Here is a 17,997-nt window from a genome sequence, read left to right as displayed (position 1 = left end):
CATATCTCAAATATAGCCTAGCCTACACTATAAAGTATACTCTACACATAATAGTATAGTAATTACTGTATTATTATCAGCTAATTCTGGAGGTTCATGCAGATTGACTTATGATAATTCAATTCAAAGAGAAATTGAACAACAAACGAGAATTAACCTACACTGTGGTATGTCATATACATATCTGGTAGCCTAGCCTACATTATACTGTACTCTATATTCACATATTAATATTATACACAATCAACATAACAAATATGCATCTTTTCCATAAAATTTTGCTTCATTTCACTGTATCCAATAATGTTGTACGTTTTCTCATACACTGCTTTTGTATTATATACTGCAATCATACGGATCATAACTTAAATACGTCTCCTCGTGAAATTAATTTAGCTAATTTTTTTTGTTAATACATGATGTTGGCTGTTGGGGGCATGTTTGTTTTGTGTAAAACAATCAAGATTCCGTTCACTATTTTCACTTAATTTCATCATAATATGAGCTTTACGTATCTATCTTTTATCAGCATGACAACAGTAGTAATGTGTGTTCTTTCATGCCCAGTAGTTTTGATTAAAATACTTTTCTCTCCGATTTTATTTACGGCCGACTTTCACCCATGTTGCCGATGCACAATAATTTAGTCACATTAGCAGCTTGAACATCGTTTTCTCAGCTTAAGCTAAAATTTGCAGCTTAAATTTGGCAGTATATTTCCTTGCCGATCTTTTATCCATAGCGAATAAAGGTAAAACGTAAAAATTAAATCAGTCCTATTCTACTACTGTCATTTGTAACATAACTACAGTAATTGTTCAGTACTGTACGATGGTTGAAATACCAGAAAAACAGCTGTTGTTATCCGATTCGGTTATTAGCAAAACAGCAGTTTCTCATTCGGTTGTTTGTGGCTGTACGCATTTATGCAAGAGTACGTTACTAACAATACTTTTATCATTCTCTCTTACTTTTTAACTAGAAGATGGGATAAAGAGATGGAGGAAAAGAAGTTGGTCTATTGTAATTTGGTCTCTCTCACTGCCTGATTGTACACTATTGCCTGCGCCAGCACGAAATTTAAAATATTTTCTAAATATTGTTGTACCTGTAATAATTGCTAAAACCCATTGCAAAACTAATTTATTGTAAGGCAAATTATCGTAACTCAACCACTGCCTGTACATTATACGCAGTGCAGCAGACAATGCGCAAAATTACATTATGCAAAAGAAAACGTGCATGTGAATTATAAAGGATACAAAAGTAACAGTTGTAGGCGGGTATGTAATGCTGTAAGACGACTTTGAAATGATACTTGGGTGTTTGAACTGTTCAGTTGGGCAATGAACTGTTAAAATAGACAGTTATATGTGTTTTAGGTGTGTATATACCTAAGAGTAACAGTTGTACAAGGGTAATGTAAAGATGACTTTGGGTGTTTTGCAACAATGATTTGGGGTGTATTTTTTATTGAAATGTTGTTTTAGTATGATAATTTAAGGTATATTTTTGTTTGAACTATTAAATTAGGCAGTGAACTGTTAAAACAGGCAATTATAAGCATTGTAGTTTAAGGGGTACAGGGTATTGGGTAATTGTAAGCTAGTTATGTGCATTTTCAGAGGGAATTTTGCATTTCCGCGGTGGGTTCTGGAACCTACGCTGCGTAAAGTGGGGGAGCACTGTAAACTCTCACAGCTAGGTCTAAGACCACAATTTGGTTGTGTCACGCCCACGCCACGACCACCATTGACAATGGTGAATGCATTTTAGATACAGCTGTACTTCCCAAATTCATATATTTATTTTCTTCAGCACTGAAGTGTCACAATAATTAAACAGGACTAAGATTGTATGGTTGCAATTCAAGCAATACCATATTAACACAAAAACTTTTTTTCATTTTCTTATTTTTTAACATTTGAACCTAAGTTAGTTTTTTTTTGTCATGCATCAATGCTGAGTCAATGGAAGTTTTTGAAATGTTTTGTCCCGGTCTTTCTGAAATTTGGCTACACGTGACATTTTCTTACAATTTTTATATATATCGTAGATTTTGCTCGTTAGAAATACTTTGGCCGCGTTTTATGAAAAAGAGAAAAAAAAAAAGGGTTTTTGTATTCGAATAAGGGATAAATATGCAGCATCCTAGTTGCCAATTAGTGAATTTTGAACTAAATCTTACTCAGTCATGTAGTACTACTTATGAGCACTGCTGTACAACTCATTAGGTCCAACACCAATGCCCTACACATACTGATTTCCAAAAGGAAATGCAATCAAGTGTCTCAATTTTCTGTACTAAACACTACACCTAATAATCCTCACTGATTTACAATACAATTTACCTATCCACAAGGATTTTAAAAGATAAACCACTGCCTAGCAAAACTTGTCTGGAATTAAATACTACCATGTAAAAAATACATACCAAGCATACCTAAGTCTTAACTTTTGCATTTTTCAGATATATTTTACTACTGGTGCTTTCAAACCTGCTAGGAACTGGAAAAGAACTTCAGTTTTCATGAAATTCAATAAATTTGGATGAAATAATCCTGAATTATAACAGTCTTAATATCCTAATTATCACAAAATTGTTCAACAAGACCAGCATGTCTTGATGAACTGGTACTAACTGAAACTAATATGACGGGTAGAAAGCCATGCTGCTGGGAGTTAAAGGAACACTGCATAGAACCTAAGCATTATCTGTGCAAAGCAAAATGCAGGTGGTGGAACCTTTGGGAACCCTTTTTTAAGATTAAATATTTTGCTAATTATCCTTTGATAACCATCAGATTTCCACAGCTACTTGCCCTTATCTCGCATCAAACTCTTCTGTTATATTTTGCTGTGCTGTCCTCTCAAATATGCAACTAGCCTTGCTTTCGTAAGAAGGCAAACATTAGTCACACGCTAAGGTTATGCCAAGTTACTTTCCACTCCTTCAAAGTGCTACCTATCTTTTGTGGACATTGTGCTGAATATAACCTTCATATTTTCAGAGAGAAGTCAATCTTCCAGTTCAGGGTTATCCACACCTTTTACTGGCCTATTCTTTTTATTCAGAACTTGGCTGAAGAATGCCACTATAGTTGAAAGCTCGATATGAACCTAACGATCAACTTCATTCTAAACTATTCCACAGCATTTAAAACTCGGTTTACTATGTTAAATTCACAATTATTTTCCATCTTATATAGTCACACAAAAACATCTGAAGCAAGTTTTTTACAGCTTTCTCTGACCAAACCACATGTTCAAACCCATTTAGTCCCCCAAAAGACCTATCAGATTTGTGAATAATGTTCTATTAAACTTCAACCAAATGACTCTAAAGTTATCTTTTACATTTGCAAAACTAGTAACAGTTAACAGTTATAAAGGATTAAGGTTATTAGTTTTAAGCAATTTGCATGCCCTAGATAGGTTGTAAATTACACAATCTAGAAAATGGTTTGGCTAAAACAAGAACTCTCAAATTTCATGTTCCAGTAAGAAAAATAAACTGCCTAGGAGTTAGTGTTAAATTGCAATCCTTAATCAGTAACTGTTGAAAAAAGGAGGGAAGAGTATTAAGGGACAAACAATGTTTATGAAGTAATTTAGATATACGGATACATAATGAACCCTAGTGGATACAGAATTATCCAGATCTTTGCCCATGTCCATTACTATTACGAGCTGTTTTTCTCAAAATTGAAGCACATCACTCGTCCTTTACACTAGCCAGTCAAAATGGTACTTTCTTGAATCTCTGTAAAAATCACTCTGGGGTTAAAGGTCTTAATTACCTAGCCAGAAAACAACACAAGCAACCAACAGTAGTCTATGTGGCTGAAGTTGGAGGGAATGCCGAGAGAAACATTTCAAACAACCTATCCACTGAACAACCTCTTACAATTAAGTACTAGATCAACCAAATAACCATCAACAAGGGTTGCCCAGCTTCGTATGAACTGGCTGGAATGAATATTGTGAATATGCTAGTATATATGAGTCCATGGTAGCTCATTCTTTTTCCCCAATCTTAAATTTGAGTCAACAACTTACTATGAAAACCAACTTTCATCTCTTCATTTTTAGTAAAAAAAAAAAAAAAAAAAAAAAAAAAAAAAGTGAAACCTTCACTGTCAACATGTACCAACACATCTCAGCAAGCAATAGCAATATTACGAAAGCTATAGGACTAAAAATTGTTGCTACTCAGGATTCTCAAGTAAAATGTACTTCATAGGTCATGATGCTAACCAAAACACCTATCACTTGTTTCGAAAATTGCAAACCCTGCAAACTCTTTCCAAAACCACATCATCATGGCAAGTAAGACCCCAAAACATTCTTGCCTGAAATGGAAAACTAAAATTAAATAAATAAATAAAAATTAAAAATATGACAGGACCCACCCTCCTCAAATACGCTATAGAGCGTTTTATTCTGGGAACCAGGGCAAATATCAAAACCCTCCTCTACCTCTTTTAGTAGGACTGCACTAAATACTAGATACGGAATAAATCCTGTCCCTATTTTCATGCATGCTACAAAGAACAAATAACACAGGAAATGTAACAAGGAATGCATGCTGGAGGATACCAACTAATAATCTACAAGAAAGAAAGAATGAAGGAAACATTGATCACTAGAACAATTTGCAGTTAAATGTAAACAGTAAATAAAAATATAGATATATACTTATCCCTGTTCAAATGGTCACTGCATACTGTGCTAAAGATCACAAACAAGAGCTTGCTAATCACCATAAACATTCACAGATCACACTTGACACCACATTCACTTTATCATCAATGAAGCACTTTTAACCTTTAAGTTAGCAGCCATTAAATTTAAAATTAACACAAGCTTTACTATATATACCTTTTCTAATGTCTACTCCATCTTGATTTTCTGAGTGAGTTGGCGTTGGAGGTCCGCCACCTCCAATATTGTTATTGTTTGCAGATATTGAAAGTGGCTCTAATTTTCCAATATGTCCTTCATCGTTCGTAGAATGATTAACATTATCTTCAACAACTGGTAATCCACTCTTGGAGTTCATGGAATTTGAAAGTGTCGAGAGACGCGGATGATGGGGTAAAAGTTGCGGCACTGCCATTGGTGTAGAACCAGCTAACGCAGGGATGCTGCTGGCTAATGATGAGGTGGTTATAGTGTTGGTACCCGCAGATGATGATGAACTGCTACCCAAGGGAGGTAACGAAGTGGGGAGGGATGTAGGTAGCATAACCATGGTGGCACCAAGTTTAGATCTTATTCCAGACTGCAACAGGGTGGGCGCAGTGCTGGAGTGGGTGGACGTTAAGGTTGTGCCAGAGGTAGACACTAGACTTGATGCTAACGACACATTGGCCCCACTTACGTCATGACTGTTTTCACCAGATCCCCTATTATGGTGGTGGTGTTCCGATGTTGGCGTGCTGTCACCTGAAGAAATTTCCATATCATCGGTCCCTCCTTCTGGAACGGCAAACAGGCCTTGTATTAGCAATTACATGTTATGTATTCAATTCCCTTTCATAGACAGAAGCTTCAGGGTTCCAAAAAATTAGCTTTAATTCTTCCCTAAATGATGGTTTACCAAATTCTAAATATCAATATTAACCCTTTAGCCGCATCTGTTGACTGTGAGCAACGACAGTGAATTATAGCTTACATGCGAGCATCCACCAAGTCTACCCTTAAAACTATTGATCCGTTTACTTTAGTTTACAATAAAAAAAAAATTTAAAGGCAATATCTAGTGCCATCTATTGGTGGCATTGTGATTCACAAAACAACAAAAACAGCTCACCTGACCAAGAGATAACTTGTATTTTGCTTATTTTTTCTCAATCATATATTTTGCACATTAATGCATTACATTTGTGTTATGAATAATTACTGGTTATAAAATTATGCTTCATAAGTTATTGTAAGTACATGCAATAGTAAGATGAAGCTGATATAATGGCATCAATCTCGATGTTATTGTTGGGCTCTTAACTGGGTATTTAAATGTCTAGACTTTTAAGAAACCACAGTGGTACCCAGTTTCATATATGAGTAATCTATATGTTTTATATATAAGGTTAGATTAGATATGTTTATGCTTCACGTGCACAGCCATGGGTTGTGTAAGTTACTTTAGTTTTCTGTTTTATTCTCACATTATTATTTACAGTAGGTCAATGATTACTTATTTTTTTCTCTCTCTCAAACAATTATGTACTTGGGTGATGCAGGTTAGGTTGGTTTTCAGCTTGGAAAACTTTGAACAATAGCTACTGTTTCATCAAAGGTAAATAAGTAATCATGTAATTCCTACTACAGTAGTTTGCTTTTGCATTTATTACCTAGGCAAGTGCTTGTTTTTTGTTTGACTTTAACCTATGCTAGTATTCATTTTATAATTACACATGGACAAATAATGAAAATACAATGGTAGTTGCATCTTGGCAGGACACTGGCAAGGTGAACATGTCCATTACTGGTGATCCAAGTGTGACAGGGGTAATAAAAAAGATCGAATTCTACATAAACCATCTGTTCAAGCTGCTTATAACAAATATATGGAGGGGTTGATTAAATTTTAGCTATAGGAATAAGAAATGGTGCTAAGCTACAAGTCATTTTGTTATATAGGTGGCCTTGGTAGATGCAAAAATAGTTTATGATATCCAAAATCCTAGTAAAAACCAAGTAAAGAAGAATTTATGGAATAGGTAGTACATGGGTCGATGAAAGGATATTAAAAAACGCCACTGATTGGTAAGAAGAGACTGGAATCACTTATCAAACAGACTCAAAGGCTGGCATTTCATTGCTCAATTTGCAGACAAATATCACAAGCCTGACTGCTGTTTGTAGTATAAGAAGGAGTTATTGCTTTAAGAAAAAAGGGCAGAGCACAAGACGACAAACATTTCACTGTGAAACTTCTCCTAAGAAGCTACCCAAGTGTATTTTGCTGTGCTTCAAAATATACCATACTGTAAGCAAGTACAGTACATAAGACCATGTGTAATAAGCTAAGCAAAAACAATTTTTTACTTTTTTTAGATTTTTCTAGATTAAATTTTATGTCAACTATTTTTTTTTCATAGGTGTAAGCATATAATAGAAATTCTTTTATTTTCTATATAATGCTCTTAAGTTACTTTTCAATTTCATTCCTGTGTTATATTGTAAAAAAGAAAAATTCTTCTACTTTACTGATAAAAGTTATATTGTAAAAAAAAAACCATTTGACATTTTTTCCAGTCTTTCCTCTAACACTGCAAAAATATAAAAAATATTTTCATGTAAAAGATACTTATTTTACTATCTCCAAATTCCTTTTTCATTTATTATTTGTCCATGTAGTGTATGGTAGCAAAATTAATCTGCATGCCTTTTCTTTAAATTTAGCTCCCAAAATATGCTATGTCTAGATTATATTGCTGTTGGCAACTTTTTTGCAGTTTTCAGGGAGTATTTCACCATTTTTCTAATGGACTTGGCAGTTTTTAGTGCTTTAATCACTTTTTAAAATAAATTAACATAAAATATCAAAAACACATTTAAGGTTTTTTCTTGTATCAAAAGTCATACAAAGCCAATTGGAGCATTTTCATTTTTTCATGAAGTGTTACACACACTGGGGTAAAATTTCATAAGCACACTGATGCACTCAAAGGGTTAAAATCACTACCTTTCTTTGCGCTATGTTGTCCTGACTTATTAAATGATACATATATAGTAAGGATACAAAACTTATGGCAAAGACTAGGAATATACATTATATATAAAGGGGCAGATCTTACCTTTACTAACTTTCCTGTTATCTCTTCTATTATCATAGTCATCGCTACGGTAGATTTCTCTTCTATCCCTGTCGCTCCTTTCCCTGTCATTGTCTCTTATGTCACGCACTTCCCGATAACTCTCCCCTAGACTGGAATGTTTATCTAAAAGAAGAGATCACAACTGAGATTCCTGTTACCAGTTAATATTTCTACAAGACCAAAGTTAAAAACCTTAATTCTTATCGGATGGCACTTCAGGATTTGTTCTTGCTGATTACATTAACATTACTTAATATATAGAACTCTTTAAAAATTTTATGTCCGGAGAACTCAAAAATGTTACTGACAAAATAAAAGTCATTTACTGTTTCACAACTTCATGATTATATATGAACTTTCATTCTAAATCACACAATGTAATTGCTGTAGTTTTAATACTTACATTTCTCTCTTAAACTGACAGTCACTCACTTGTCCACGATCTTAAGACTTATAAAGATACAATTTGTTTCATTTATTTTTTAATGTGACAGGTATGTAATGAATTATTATCTGTAGCCATGTCTGCAAACATTTCTCGTTCTTTCCAAGAATGATAGGGGGATTCTGTGACCATACTCTACATCCTTGGGATTAATTATAATCCTGGGTAATTTTACTTTTGCAATTTTTTCTTAATTTCAAGCTGCAATATGATGAAACTTCATATTAGGACAAATGCTACAACTTCAAATTTTCCAGTTTCACCACTCCTTTGAAAGACAATTTTAGACAATCTCCTGAAAAACTAAACCTAAAATAAGAAAACCAAAACCAAAAAGAATCACCTTGTCTCGCAGAGCTCTTTTCATGTGACCTATTGGAGGGATCCTTGGCACGTGCACGTTCCCACTCCAACCACTCGGGAGGCTTCTCCCATTGCGAAACCTCTGTCCGACAATTATAGTAATACTTCTTGCCACTGGAACTTACATGCTCTGACCAGTCCCCCACCCGTCCCAAACGTTCCTTCTCTTCTTTCTTGTGCTGTTGTAAAAAGAAAGAAAAAAAAGAGAAGAATCACAGAAATTAAAATGAGCAATTTGCAAAAAAGCACACAGGATTTCTCAACTTACTCCACTTATTGACAAAACTTCAGCCTTTTAAAATATTATACTTACAACGGAATTGATACGGTCATGATTTCCCCGACTGTCCCTCTCACGTTCCCTGTCTCTATCCCTGTCCCTAACTTCTCGACGACGTTCTTTTGGAGATCGGCTGTCATCTGAAATCAGCATGAGAACTGGTATCACTTTATTCTACAACATGAACCTATTTTATTTGTCCTTTAAAGTATTGTAATCAAAACTCTTCATAAACCTATTTACTGAAAATAACCAAAAACATTCAATATTGAATGATCTTGAATCAGATTTTTACAAAACTGTTCTAAAGAAAATTAAAATGTAAAACAAGCTGTGTACATAAAATCCCATTTTATATACATATGAAAGTCTATTTCAAAATAAACTAAACAAAATCATCAAAATGCATTTTCCATCACTTAGAAATATATACATCTAGAAATGTAACTGTTCTAAGTATGGGCTTGTTACTTTATCTTTTTACTCATTCTCAATTTTCTTTGCTTTTGGTTACCTACCAAAAACTGTGCTCGAGCTAGGCTTTAATTTTTTATTTAACCCAATTTAAGGTTGAGCTCATCTTTTTCAAATAATCCAAACAGATTATCTGATTTTGTAAATTGTCATCACTGTTTCTTTACTCTGTGCATACTTCATAGTGATGGGGTTGTCTGGCTTATGATTTATACAGATAAGAAACAGCTACGATAAAAAAAAACTGTTATTTAACCAAACCAATTGGTTCTGGGAGAAACCAAACATTACTGCACTGGTGTAGATATAATAAGCGATGATTTACCTCTGTCCCTGTAGTGATAGTCTCTATCACGATCTCTGTCCCTATCACGTTCACGTTCCCTGTCTCTATCACGGTCTCGCTCTCTATCTCTGTCCCTCTCCCGCTCCCTAGTTTCCCGATCCCTCTCTCGTTCTTTTTCACGGACCTTGTAGTAGCTGGCTGCTGGAAATAGAGAGAATTTCTAATATAGTATCATCTCCACAGTAGTGTGCTAGTTTACTTTTACTGGTATATGTAGTGTTACTTAATAACTGAATGAAAACAGTTACAATAGCAGAGGTAACGATTTATACAACAATGAAATGTAAAATTTGGAATAAATTCAACCTGCAGTTGGGCAGCTTGGTGGGAAGAGACCGAAAAGATATTGGAGACATGAAAGTACTGCTTGGAACCTTGGTACCATCTGCAGTGTGCTGTATTGCAAGTGAACTTCCAAAAATTAATTTAAGAAAGCCAAATAAAAATATGTTCCTTTAAGAATAATGTCAATCATAAGTATTAACCTACATTTCAACTAGGAGGTTTAGTGTGAGTGTGTGTTTGTTTTCTTTTTTTTTACCGTAAGTTTTGTTCATAGGATAATGCTGGTTACGTACCATCTAGAAGCTGAAGACTTATACTCAATTGTGGTATATTCAAAACAGCAAAGCAACAAAAAGTGTCAACATAACTGAAGTTAGTAGTAAATTTAGAACAGCTGACATCATTTGCAGGCTTCTGAATCTTAAATATAACCCTTTTTAAAACTATAAATGACAACATTTCAATAGGATAATGAGTGCAATCTACAAAAAGAATCTGGTCTTGAACTAATTAAATTACCAATAACATGGAATCTACTGGTAAGGTTTCCATTGTATATATTTATTTTTAATTTCACAATTCTTAACCTCTTGATTTCCTCCTTTTATGAATATGTTTACTTCTGTAAGTACCAGTCCCCCCCAAAAAAATGCATAAAGAAACTTGCATTTCCATGTAGGTTTTAAACCCAAGCAAGTTAGGTCCAAGTACGGTATGGTTGCTGTTAACAATGATGCCAGCAAAACAATGATGCCAACAAGATAACTAACCAACCCTCAGTTTTACAACACTATCATAATAACCTGAAGAGCTTGTTTTAAATAAATTTAACTTTATTAAACTGCAGTTATCAAAAAATTATGCAAAAGTTAACTGGATAAACCAAAGATGTTTATTCTCAGATAATTCCCTTTAAATTAGTTTTCAAACTAAATACAGCTGTTGAATGAAGTTAAGACATTAACAATGTGTGTATAAGGATTAATGTTAACTTACAATCTAAGCATAAAGGAGCTGGGTAATGTGGGCTATTATAGGAACAGATAATTCCCTGTGCCATACTCTAACAATAGTTTGATACCTTGTAAATTACTGTCATCATATTCATTATTCCACAGAATTTGACCTTAAATAATGACACTGAACACTTCAGAGATCTTAAATAACTCTGATCATAATGGCTAACTTAGATCTGGTCACAGTTAACAATGGCATTGGCTACTTTATTGATTTCCTCCCTTCCTGAAATGCTCATAAAGCCAGGGATCCAACATATTTCATATACATTGTGAAAAATCTTTAAGAATCACTGCAAGTGAAAATCTAATAATCTTGGCTGGGCCTACTTTAAAAGATTAGGACACTTTCCATTTCTAGGTTGACAGTTAATACCTGGGATACATGTTCATGATTGGTAACCGAAATTCAGACAACAAGAGGACCTCTGTAAGGAGATTTAAGAACAGTACCAATAAGAGCACCTTTTCTGAATTTCTTTCTATAACTTTAGGTTTTTATTTTTCAAATTTGATTAGCTACTGAAAGGTCATTATTCAGTAAAAGCTCCATGCATTCTGCATGACAGTGATAATTAAAAGCAAATTTAATTTATCCTAGAATGTTTCTGCTCATCTAAAAAGTTCTCTAAAGTTTGCCTGCTCTGAAATCCAGTCCTGCTCTGAAATTCTCAACTACCACCAGCTTTCACAAGATCACCCTTCATAAAAATAACACAGCCTCAAATGAGAATGGTAACTGAATAAGTGTCAGAAATTTTCTAAGCAGCAAAAGTGAACCCACAAATTTAAATTACATAAATTCAAATTGAAGGTAATCAAAATCAGTTATGACTTTCATTTATAAATATGCAGTTCACAATAGTTTCACTGCAATTCTAAAATTCCCTTGACCACTACCGGTGTACCATGCACTGAAATGGATCATTACACTGCAAAATAAAATATTCAGGGGGGAGAAACAAAAAAAAAAAATAAAACCCCTTATAAGAGATACAGATTTTACACTATTCTAAACACACCTTTATGATAGCGGGGAGACTGTGAACGGGAGTCTGGCGATGAGGAGCGAAGAGAATTTGTGGAGGGCGAGTCCCTATTCTTTTCGTGGTTGCTGTAGCGGTACTTACTACTATACTTGGAATTCTGAAAGGAAATTGTAAAAACATTAGGTTATCCTGTGATATAACTGAAAAAGGCAATTGGATCCTGACATATTTAATTACTTTAAGGGGAAAACAGTTACGCAACCTCATAAGCCTACTTACCATGAAAACCCCAAGTCAGATACAAAGGCCACTTAATCAGACGATTTATTTAGACCTTAAGAATACATCAGCTGTGCAGTTTGCTTCATAAGGAAACACCATGAAAACTTTAAACTGAATACTGTTCATCCAAGCTAGATCCTGCAACCACAGTAATAACACACCGGACTGGTTTTCATAAAAAAAATATTGTGAGAAACCTAACAAAAACTAAAGTAGTCTTCAAAGTCCTTAAAAGCTGGGGAATCATTTCTCCATAATTTAACTGGAATCAACCTAGTTCCCTTCCGTAAGAGCATCACTACAACACTGCCATTGTAATTTCTAACACTGAGATGGCCCTGGGTCTTGTTTGTAAGTCCAGTTTCACTGTAAGTTTGCTCTTCTAGTGATTATCTTCACTGCTACCACAGTACTAACTGAATCACCTTTGAAAAATAATCACTACATCGCAAGGCATTATGGGTTTTTATTTGCTCAACATCATGACTGTGTAGGTGTATTTCCTTTCACTTGAGATGAATTAATCACAATGAAATTATCTGGAATAACATTCTCAACACTAACAATCTTTCACTGTCCTCCCTGCACAACACAGGAATCACTGTCATCATCTCCACTATCTTCAATGCTTCACTACGATCAAAATAAAACGTTTCCATGGCCTTCAGTTCAATGCTTCACTGTCATTTATAGAATATTATACTCTGCAGTTAATGAAACACATAAGCCACTGTAATGGTGTGAGACTGTAGCAAAATTACACTCCACAATGTACACTTGTTTTGAAGTTAATGAAACCACTGTAATGGTGTGAGACTGAAACACAATTCTCCACAACATACAACTGTTCTGAAGTACAAACTGTATATCGTCATGCTATCAAACTGGCAATACCATCTAAATCAAAGCTAACACAATTTTATGAACCACACAGTGTACAAATTCTACATTCTCAATTCATAAGCTAAAAGTTACCTTTCATTATCTTAAATCACTTAAAAGTCTCAACAAATTAAAAAAAAAAAGCAATGATCAAACACTTTCTTAGCACTAAATGACATTATTTAAAAACCTAAAAACTACGCAAGCTACCAACAATGCCTTACAATAATTGAGACGGACGTGTCATTTCATGTCACATATTCAATCCTGAGGCAATATATAATAAGGGATCCTGAGTCAACATAAGTTGAAAAAGTAACCAGTAATGTAGTATTCAACTTGTGGCCCTTCTTCAAAAATTAAGAGCCAAGACAAAACATTACCAATTCAAAATTTTGCTGTATTGAAACCAGCACATTTGATCCAGTATTTTTGTTATGAATGCTTACATATGAAAAAACCTCCCTATACTTAAACAAGAGCCTTTAAATGTTTAAGCTACTAAGGTTCAATTTTCATAAATAAACGAGCCAAATCTAGGGCTACATAATGCAAAAAATATTAACTCTGGTAATGAAAACAATGGAAAAGGCACTCTTTTCTAGAAATTTTGAAAAACAATGCAAAGTTACAGATCACAAACCATATTCTGTAAGAATCTACTGCTGTTGCATTATATTCTGACGTGGTCAAACTTACGTTACTATCTGGATCTCACTGCTATTTGGACCTTACCTTTCTCTTTCCAAAGGAATCACTTCATTTTTGTCTCACCTTAAATATTGTCAACTTTTCCAATAAAAAAATCTTTACACAAGGTAATATTGAAGGTTCCTGAACTACATTTATTGGAAAGACTCAAAGCATCAACTTTCACCAAAATATTTTCCTGCTTTTCTTCTTTGCTACCATTCCAGCCAACTTCATTTCTAATGTATTCCATTATCATATAATGTACTGGTATAAATAAAAAATGTAATTTTTAAAACATTATGACCAAAAATGCAGGCTCAGGTAAATTTTCAACTTCAAACAGTTTTTCACTTCACTTTTCATTACAATAAATACATAAAAGTTCAATATGAAGTGCATATGCCTACACTGAACTAATCTTGTTTACATACTTGATAGCATGAATAAAATTAAACCAGATTTCCCTTTGAAGTGCTTTCACATGACAAGGAAAACAGTTCTTACTATTAACTTCCAAAATGACTAGACTTACAAGGAATCACAGACACAGCAAGGAAGGGTTCAAACTCCCAACTCCACCCAAGGCTATCACCACTAACTTCTCTCTGGATCTTGTGCCCTCCAACTACACTAAAGGAATTATTATATATTAAATCACAAGTCTAAAGACTCCTACATGAATCCTGCATTCACTATCGACCATCTAGTTAACATTTATACCAACTACATCATTGCCAGTAGCTTGCTGTTCCATAGGCCCACTCGAGAGAGTTAGAACTACAACAAAGGCGTTTCAATCATACATTATGTAGGAAGACTTTAGCTTTAAATTAAGAATACTACATAATATTCACAAGTCCTTCAGCAATTATATGATTAACCCTGTAAATAAACTAGTTTCCATGTTTGGTCCACTGGCTTCATCATGACATATTACGGTTAACAGCAGAAAGTCTATCAAAATGGTATATAGTAAGCAATCAAGTATAAAAAAACTTTACATCGCCATATGAAGAACAGCCTATCAAATGCTACGGCATAAAAACAGTACTGTAATTCATGAACAACATTCCCATCTGCAAACAGTCATATACTTTGCAACATCAGTAAGGCCGTTAAAAGTTGGGTTTCTAAAAGCCATGATTGACTGATTGTGAAATTTAGGTCTTGAAGACCAAGCGCCAGAACCCATCAGGATAACAGCAATGATGTCAGACCTTTGAACACTAAACTTGAGGCTACACTAACATACGCTATAACAAAATGATTTCAACATCAAATACCATATTTCAAATCTCTGAAAAGTCAAGTAAACCTATTTAGTACCTCTTCAAGTTACAGATGACTGAAATAGGCTACAGTTTACAAAAATATGCCAATCAACTGTAATTTAGGCACAAGGATATCTTATCAACCAAAGGCAGGCCATGAGGCAGTGACAACCTAGTATGGGCCCTTGCAATCAAAGCCTAATTATCACCCCCTAAGCAGGTTGTTTTCCTTGCTTATAGCATAGTCATGAAAAATCAATGGGCAATCCTAAAAAAAATATTGTTTCAAAAGCTACTTGAATGTTTATTTTTATAGTTAACGTGAAACCTTGCTATAGATGGTTTCTTTTATGGTAAAATTATTTCCACCATACTACTTCAGCAAATCATAAAACTTACAGGCATAATTGTAAATCCTTTATGAAAATCTAGTCCATACTATACTATTATACTAGATTATCACTGCTTGCACATTCAGAGGCAATAAAAAGTAACATTCATCATAATGTTATAAAATGACTACTAATAGCGTACACTTCAAACCCAAATGGCAAAAATAAACTATCCTAAAAATATTACACGACGTCTGTACCCCCGAAAACTATACTCCTTTTGGTTTCACCAGTTGATAACTTAACTGCAAAACAATTGACATAATATCCACATCCTCTAATAAAAAAAAAAATATACGTACACAACCTCTATAGAAATAAACGTGCAGACGTACTTACAGGTTAACGAAAGCCACTTTTCCAACAACTGAAAGCAATGAAAAGGTCAAGGGGAGGGAGGGAGGGAATGACGTGTAACCTACCAAGGTACATTATTTACCATTGTTTGCTCACTGTAATAACTTGGCTATGTTTTTAAATGAGTAGGTCTTATCCAGGACTAGTAGCCTATATTCAGTGTCGGAGAAAAATCTATTAAAAACCTAGCCTGGAACATTATCCCTACAAATAAGGAAGCTGGTATACTAATGTTAACACTGACGTTTCTCTTGAATATTTCCGCCAAAAGCAAGACCCAGAGCTGTCATTTAACCACTGGAATTAGAAACAGACTAAAGCCCACAGTCTACGTCTGTTTAGCCGACAAATGAACCATTATTTTTATGTAAGACACAAAAGCTACAACCTGTAACAGGGCATACAGGGGCCTAGGTTCCTAGCCTAGCTAATATTAATTTCAAGATCCCTCAGGCCTGACATTACAAAAAGCTGCCTTACCAAAGTTCACACTAAAATAAGAGATGATGAAGGCCTTACCTGTAAAAAGACTGATTTTGTCACACAAATCCCTTTCTTTGTTGTCCACTTCCCAACTGCCAGACTAGCAAAGCCTACATCAGATTAAAATCAATAACTGAACCATTCCCCTCAACTGTCATACATGAAAAATTCAACTTCCAGGGGGGGCCTTTGCCTATTTCTACGGTCAAGACCTCAAAGCACATCAGCCTACCAGGGAGATAAAACACTAGTAGCCTAGGCCTAGCCTAGCACTGTTGCCAAACTCCTACACAAGGCTAGCCTAACAAATTTCAAACAAAGCTTTCAATAAGTGTTCTAACAGACAACTGGCGTTGCTGATATACTCCCCAAGAACAACCCATCCCTCGAAGGCGCCTAAAACCTGCAGGGGAGATCGGGGTCCCTCTAGACCTATGGAAGTCTGTCATCTGCAAAAGAAAACTCGACAATACTCAATCTGAAATACAATCTCCATTAGAGGTCAGTTCGCGGCAAACAATGGTAAATACAGTTTAAGAGGACTCCCTGCACTAATTGCAGGCCCTTGGAGAGGGCCGAGAGGTGCCGGGGCAAAATCCCGACGAAAGTGTTCGAGTGTTTTGGTAAGGGAAGAGGGAAGTTGGCCCTGGGCTGGCTACTTCTAACACAGGTCCTTCTTCGTGTTCCTTTCTCACCTCATAGCCGTGGGTCTGATGCTTTTCGTTGAACCTGCAAAGATACAGTCGGCCATTAGTCGAAGCCATCGGTGGGGCGGCTCCGTGAGCCCAGGGAGAAATGGCAAGGGGGAGAAAAGGAGTGGCAATGCATTAGCTGACAAACAAATGGCGGGCAGCAGCCCTTCCAAAAGACAGTGGGACCGCAACAAAACATTCCTTATTTTGAGTCTCGTGCAAGCACTTACCCATCGCTAATACGTGGTAGTTTCCTCGCATGCATTACCATTAATGCAATACTAGGAGGAAAACTTGTGAGGCTTGTATAGGTTGCGGGAAATCCAGCAGAAAACCACCCAAGCAATTGCTCCTTCAAAATGTTAACATTACGACGCCATATTACATACGGGGAACCTCTCTCATCTAGGAACAGAAACGGACGCTCGTTACTTCCAAGAGCTATTGATTTAAGTCTGCCAACACAAGGTTTGCAATATTACCAATTTTTTTTCTCATTTTATATAGAATGAAATATGAATGATAGATTTTGTTGTTATAGCTTTGTGAAAGTAATGAGATAATCTGCCACCGAATAGTTCCTCCACTAATACTTCTGTATGATTTAACAAATTCAACCTTGATGCATTTAATCTTAATTATTATTCAGATTTATGTTATTCTTAAAGCTGTTATTTCTGTTCAGAATATAAAATTTAACCAGGTAATGAGTAAATGTATACTGTGTGCACTCCACTCTCTATTTCCTGGCCTTCCGGTTGAATCAGACGCTCTAATATTTAGTCAACATCATCTGCTGTACTAATATATTTCAATAGGTACGATAATTTGATTTTTTTATATTTTAGCTGTAATAATATTAGGAATATATAATTTTAATTGTATGTCATTAATATCCACTAATAACTCTCTCTGACATAA

At 35.0% G+C, this 17,997-nt stretch overlaps 1 protein-coding gene across 5 annotated transcripts in view; it reads right to left on the bottom strand.

The window, feature by feature from the left end:
- wcy (WW domain-containing adapter protein with coiled-coil wacky) overlaps positions 1–17,506 on the bottom strand; it is a 50,442-nt gene extending 32,936 nt beyond the window's left edge. The window contains exons 1-8 of one of the 5 annotated variants that reach the window (XM_067114407.1): positions 17,307–17,506; positions 17,080–17,113; positions 12,058–12,181; positions 9,714–9,875; positions 8,948–9,054; positions 8,615–8,813; positions 7,806–7,949; positions 4,882–5,478 (exon numbers count right to left, since the gene is read on the bottom strand). In XM_067114407.1, the coding sequence (XP_066970508.1) occupies positions 4,882–5,478; positions 7,806–7,949; positions 8,615–8,813; positions 8,948–9,054; positions 9,714–9,875; positions 12,058–12,181; positions 17,080–17,113; positions 17,307–17,347 (1,408 nt within the window). In that variant the 5' untranslated portion in view covers positions 17,348–17,506. Of the gene's footprint in view, positions 1–4,881; positions 5,482–7,805; positions 7,950–8,614; positions 8,814–8,947; positions 9,055–9,713; positions 9,876–12,057; positions 12,182–17,079; positions 17,114–17,306 lie in introns of all 5 variants that reach the window. The other 4 variants (XM_067114406.1, XM_067114408.1, XM_067114409.1 and 1 more) reach the window with 4 other exon arrangements.
- Between the last annotated feature and the right edge of the window lie 491 nt (positions 17,507–17,997).

This window comes from Macrobrachium rosenbergii, chromosome 13 (genome assembly GCF_040412425.1).
Source record: "Macrobrachium rosenbergii isolate ZJJX-2024 chromosome 13, ASM4041242v1, whole genome shotgun sequence".
Lineage (NCBI taxonomy): Eukaryota > Metazoa > Arthropoda > Malacostraca > Decapoda > Palaemonidae > Macrobrachium > Macrobrachium rosenbergii.
Note: the sequence above shows the minus strand (reverse complement) of the source record. Positions and strands in the feature narration are given on the sequence as shown.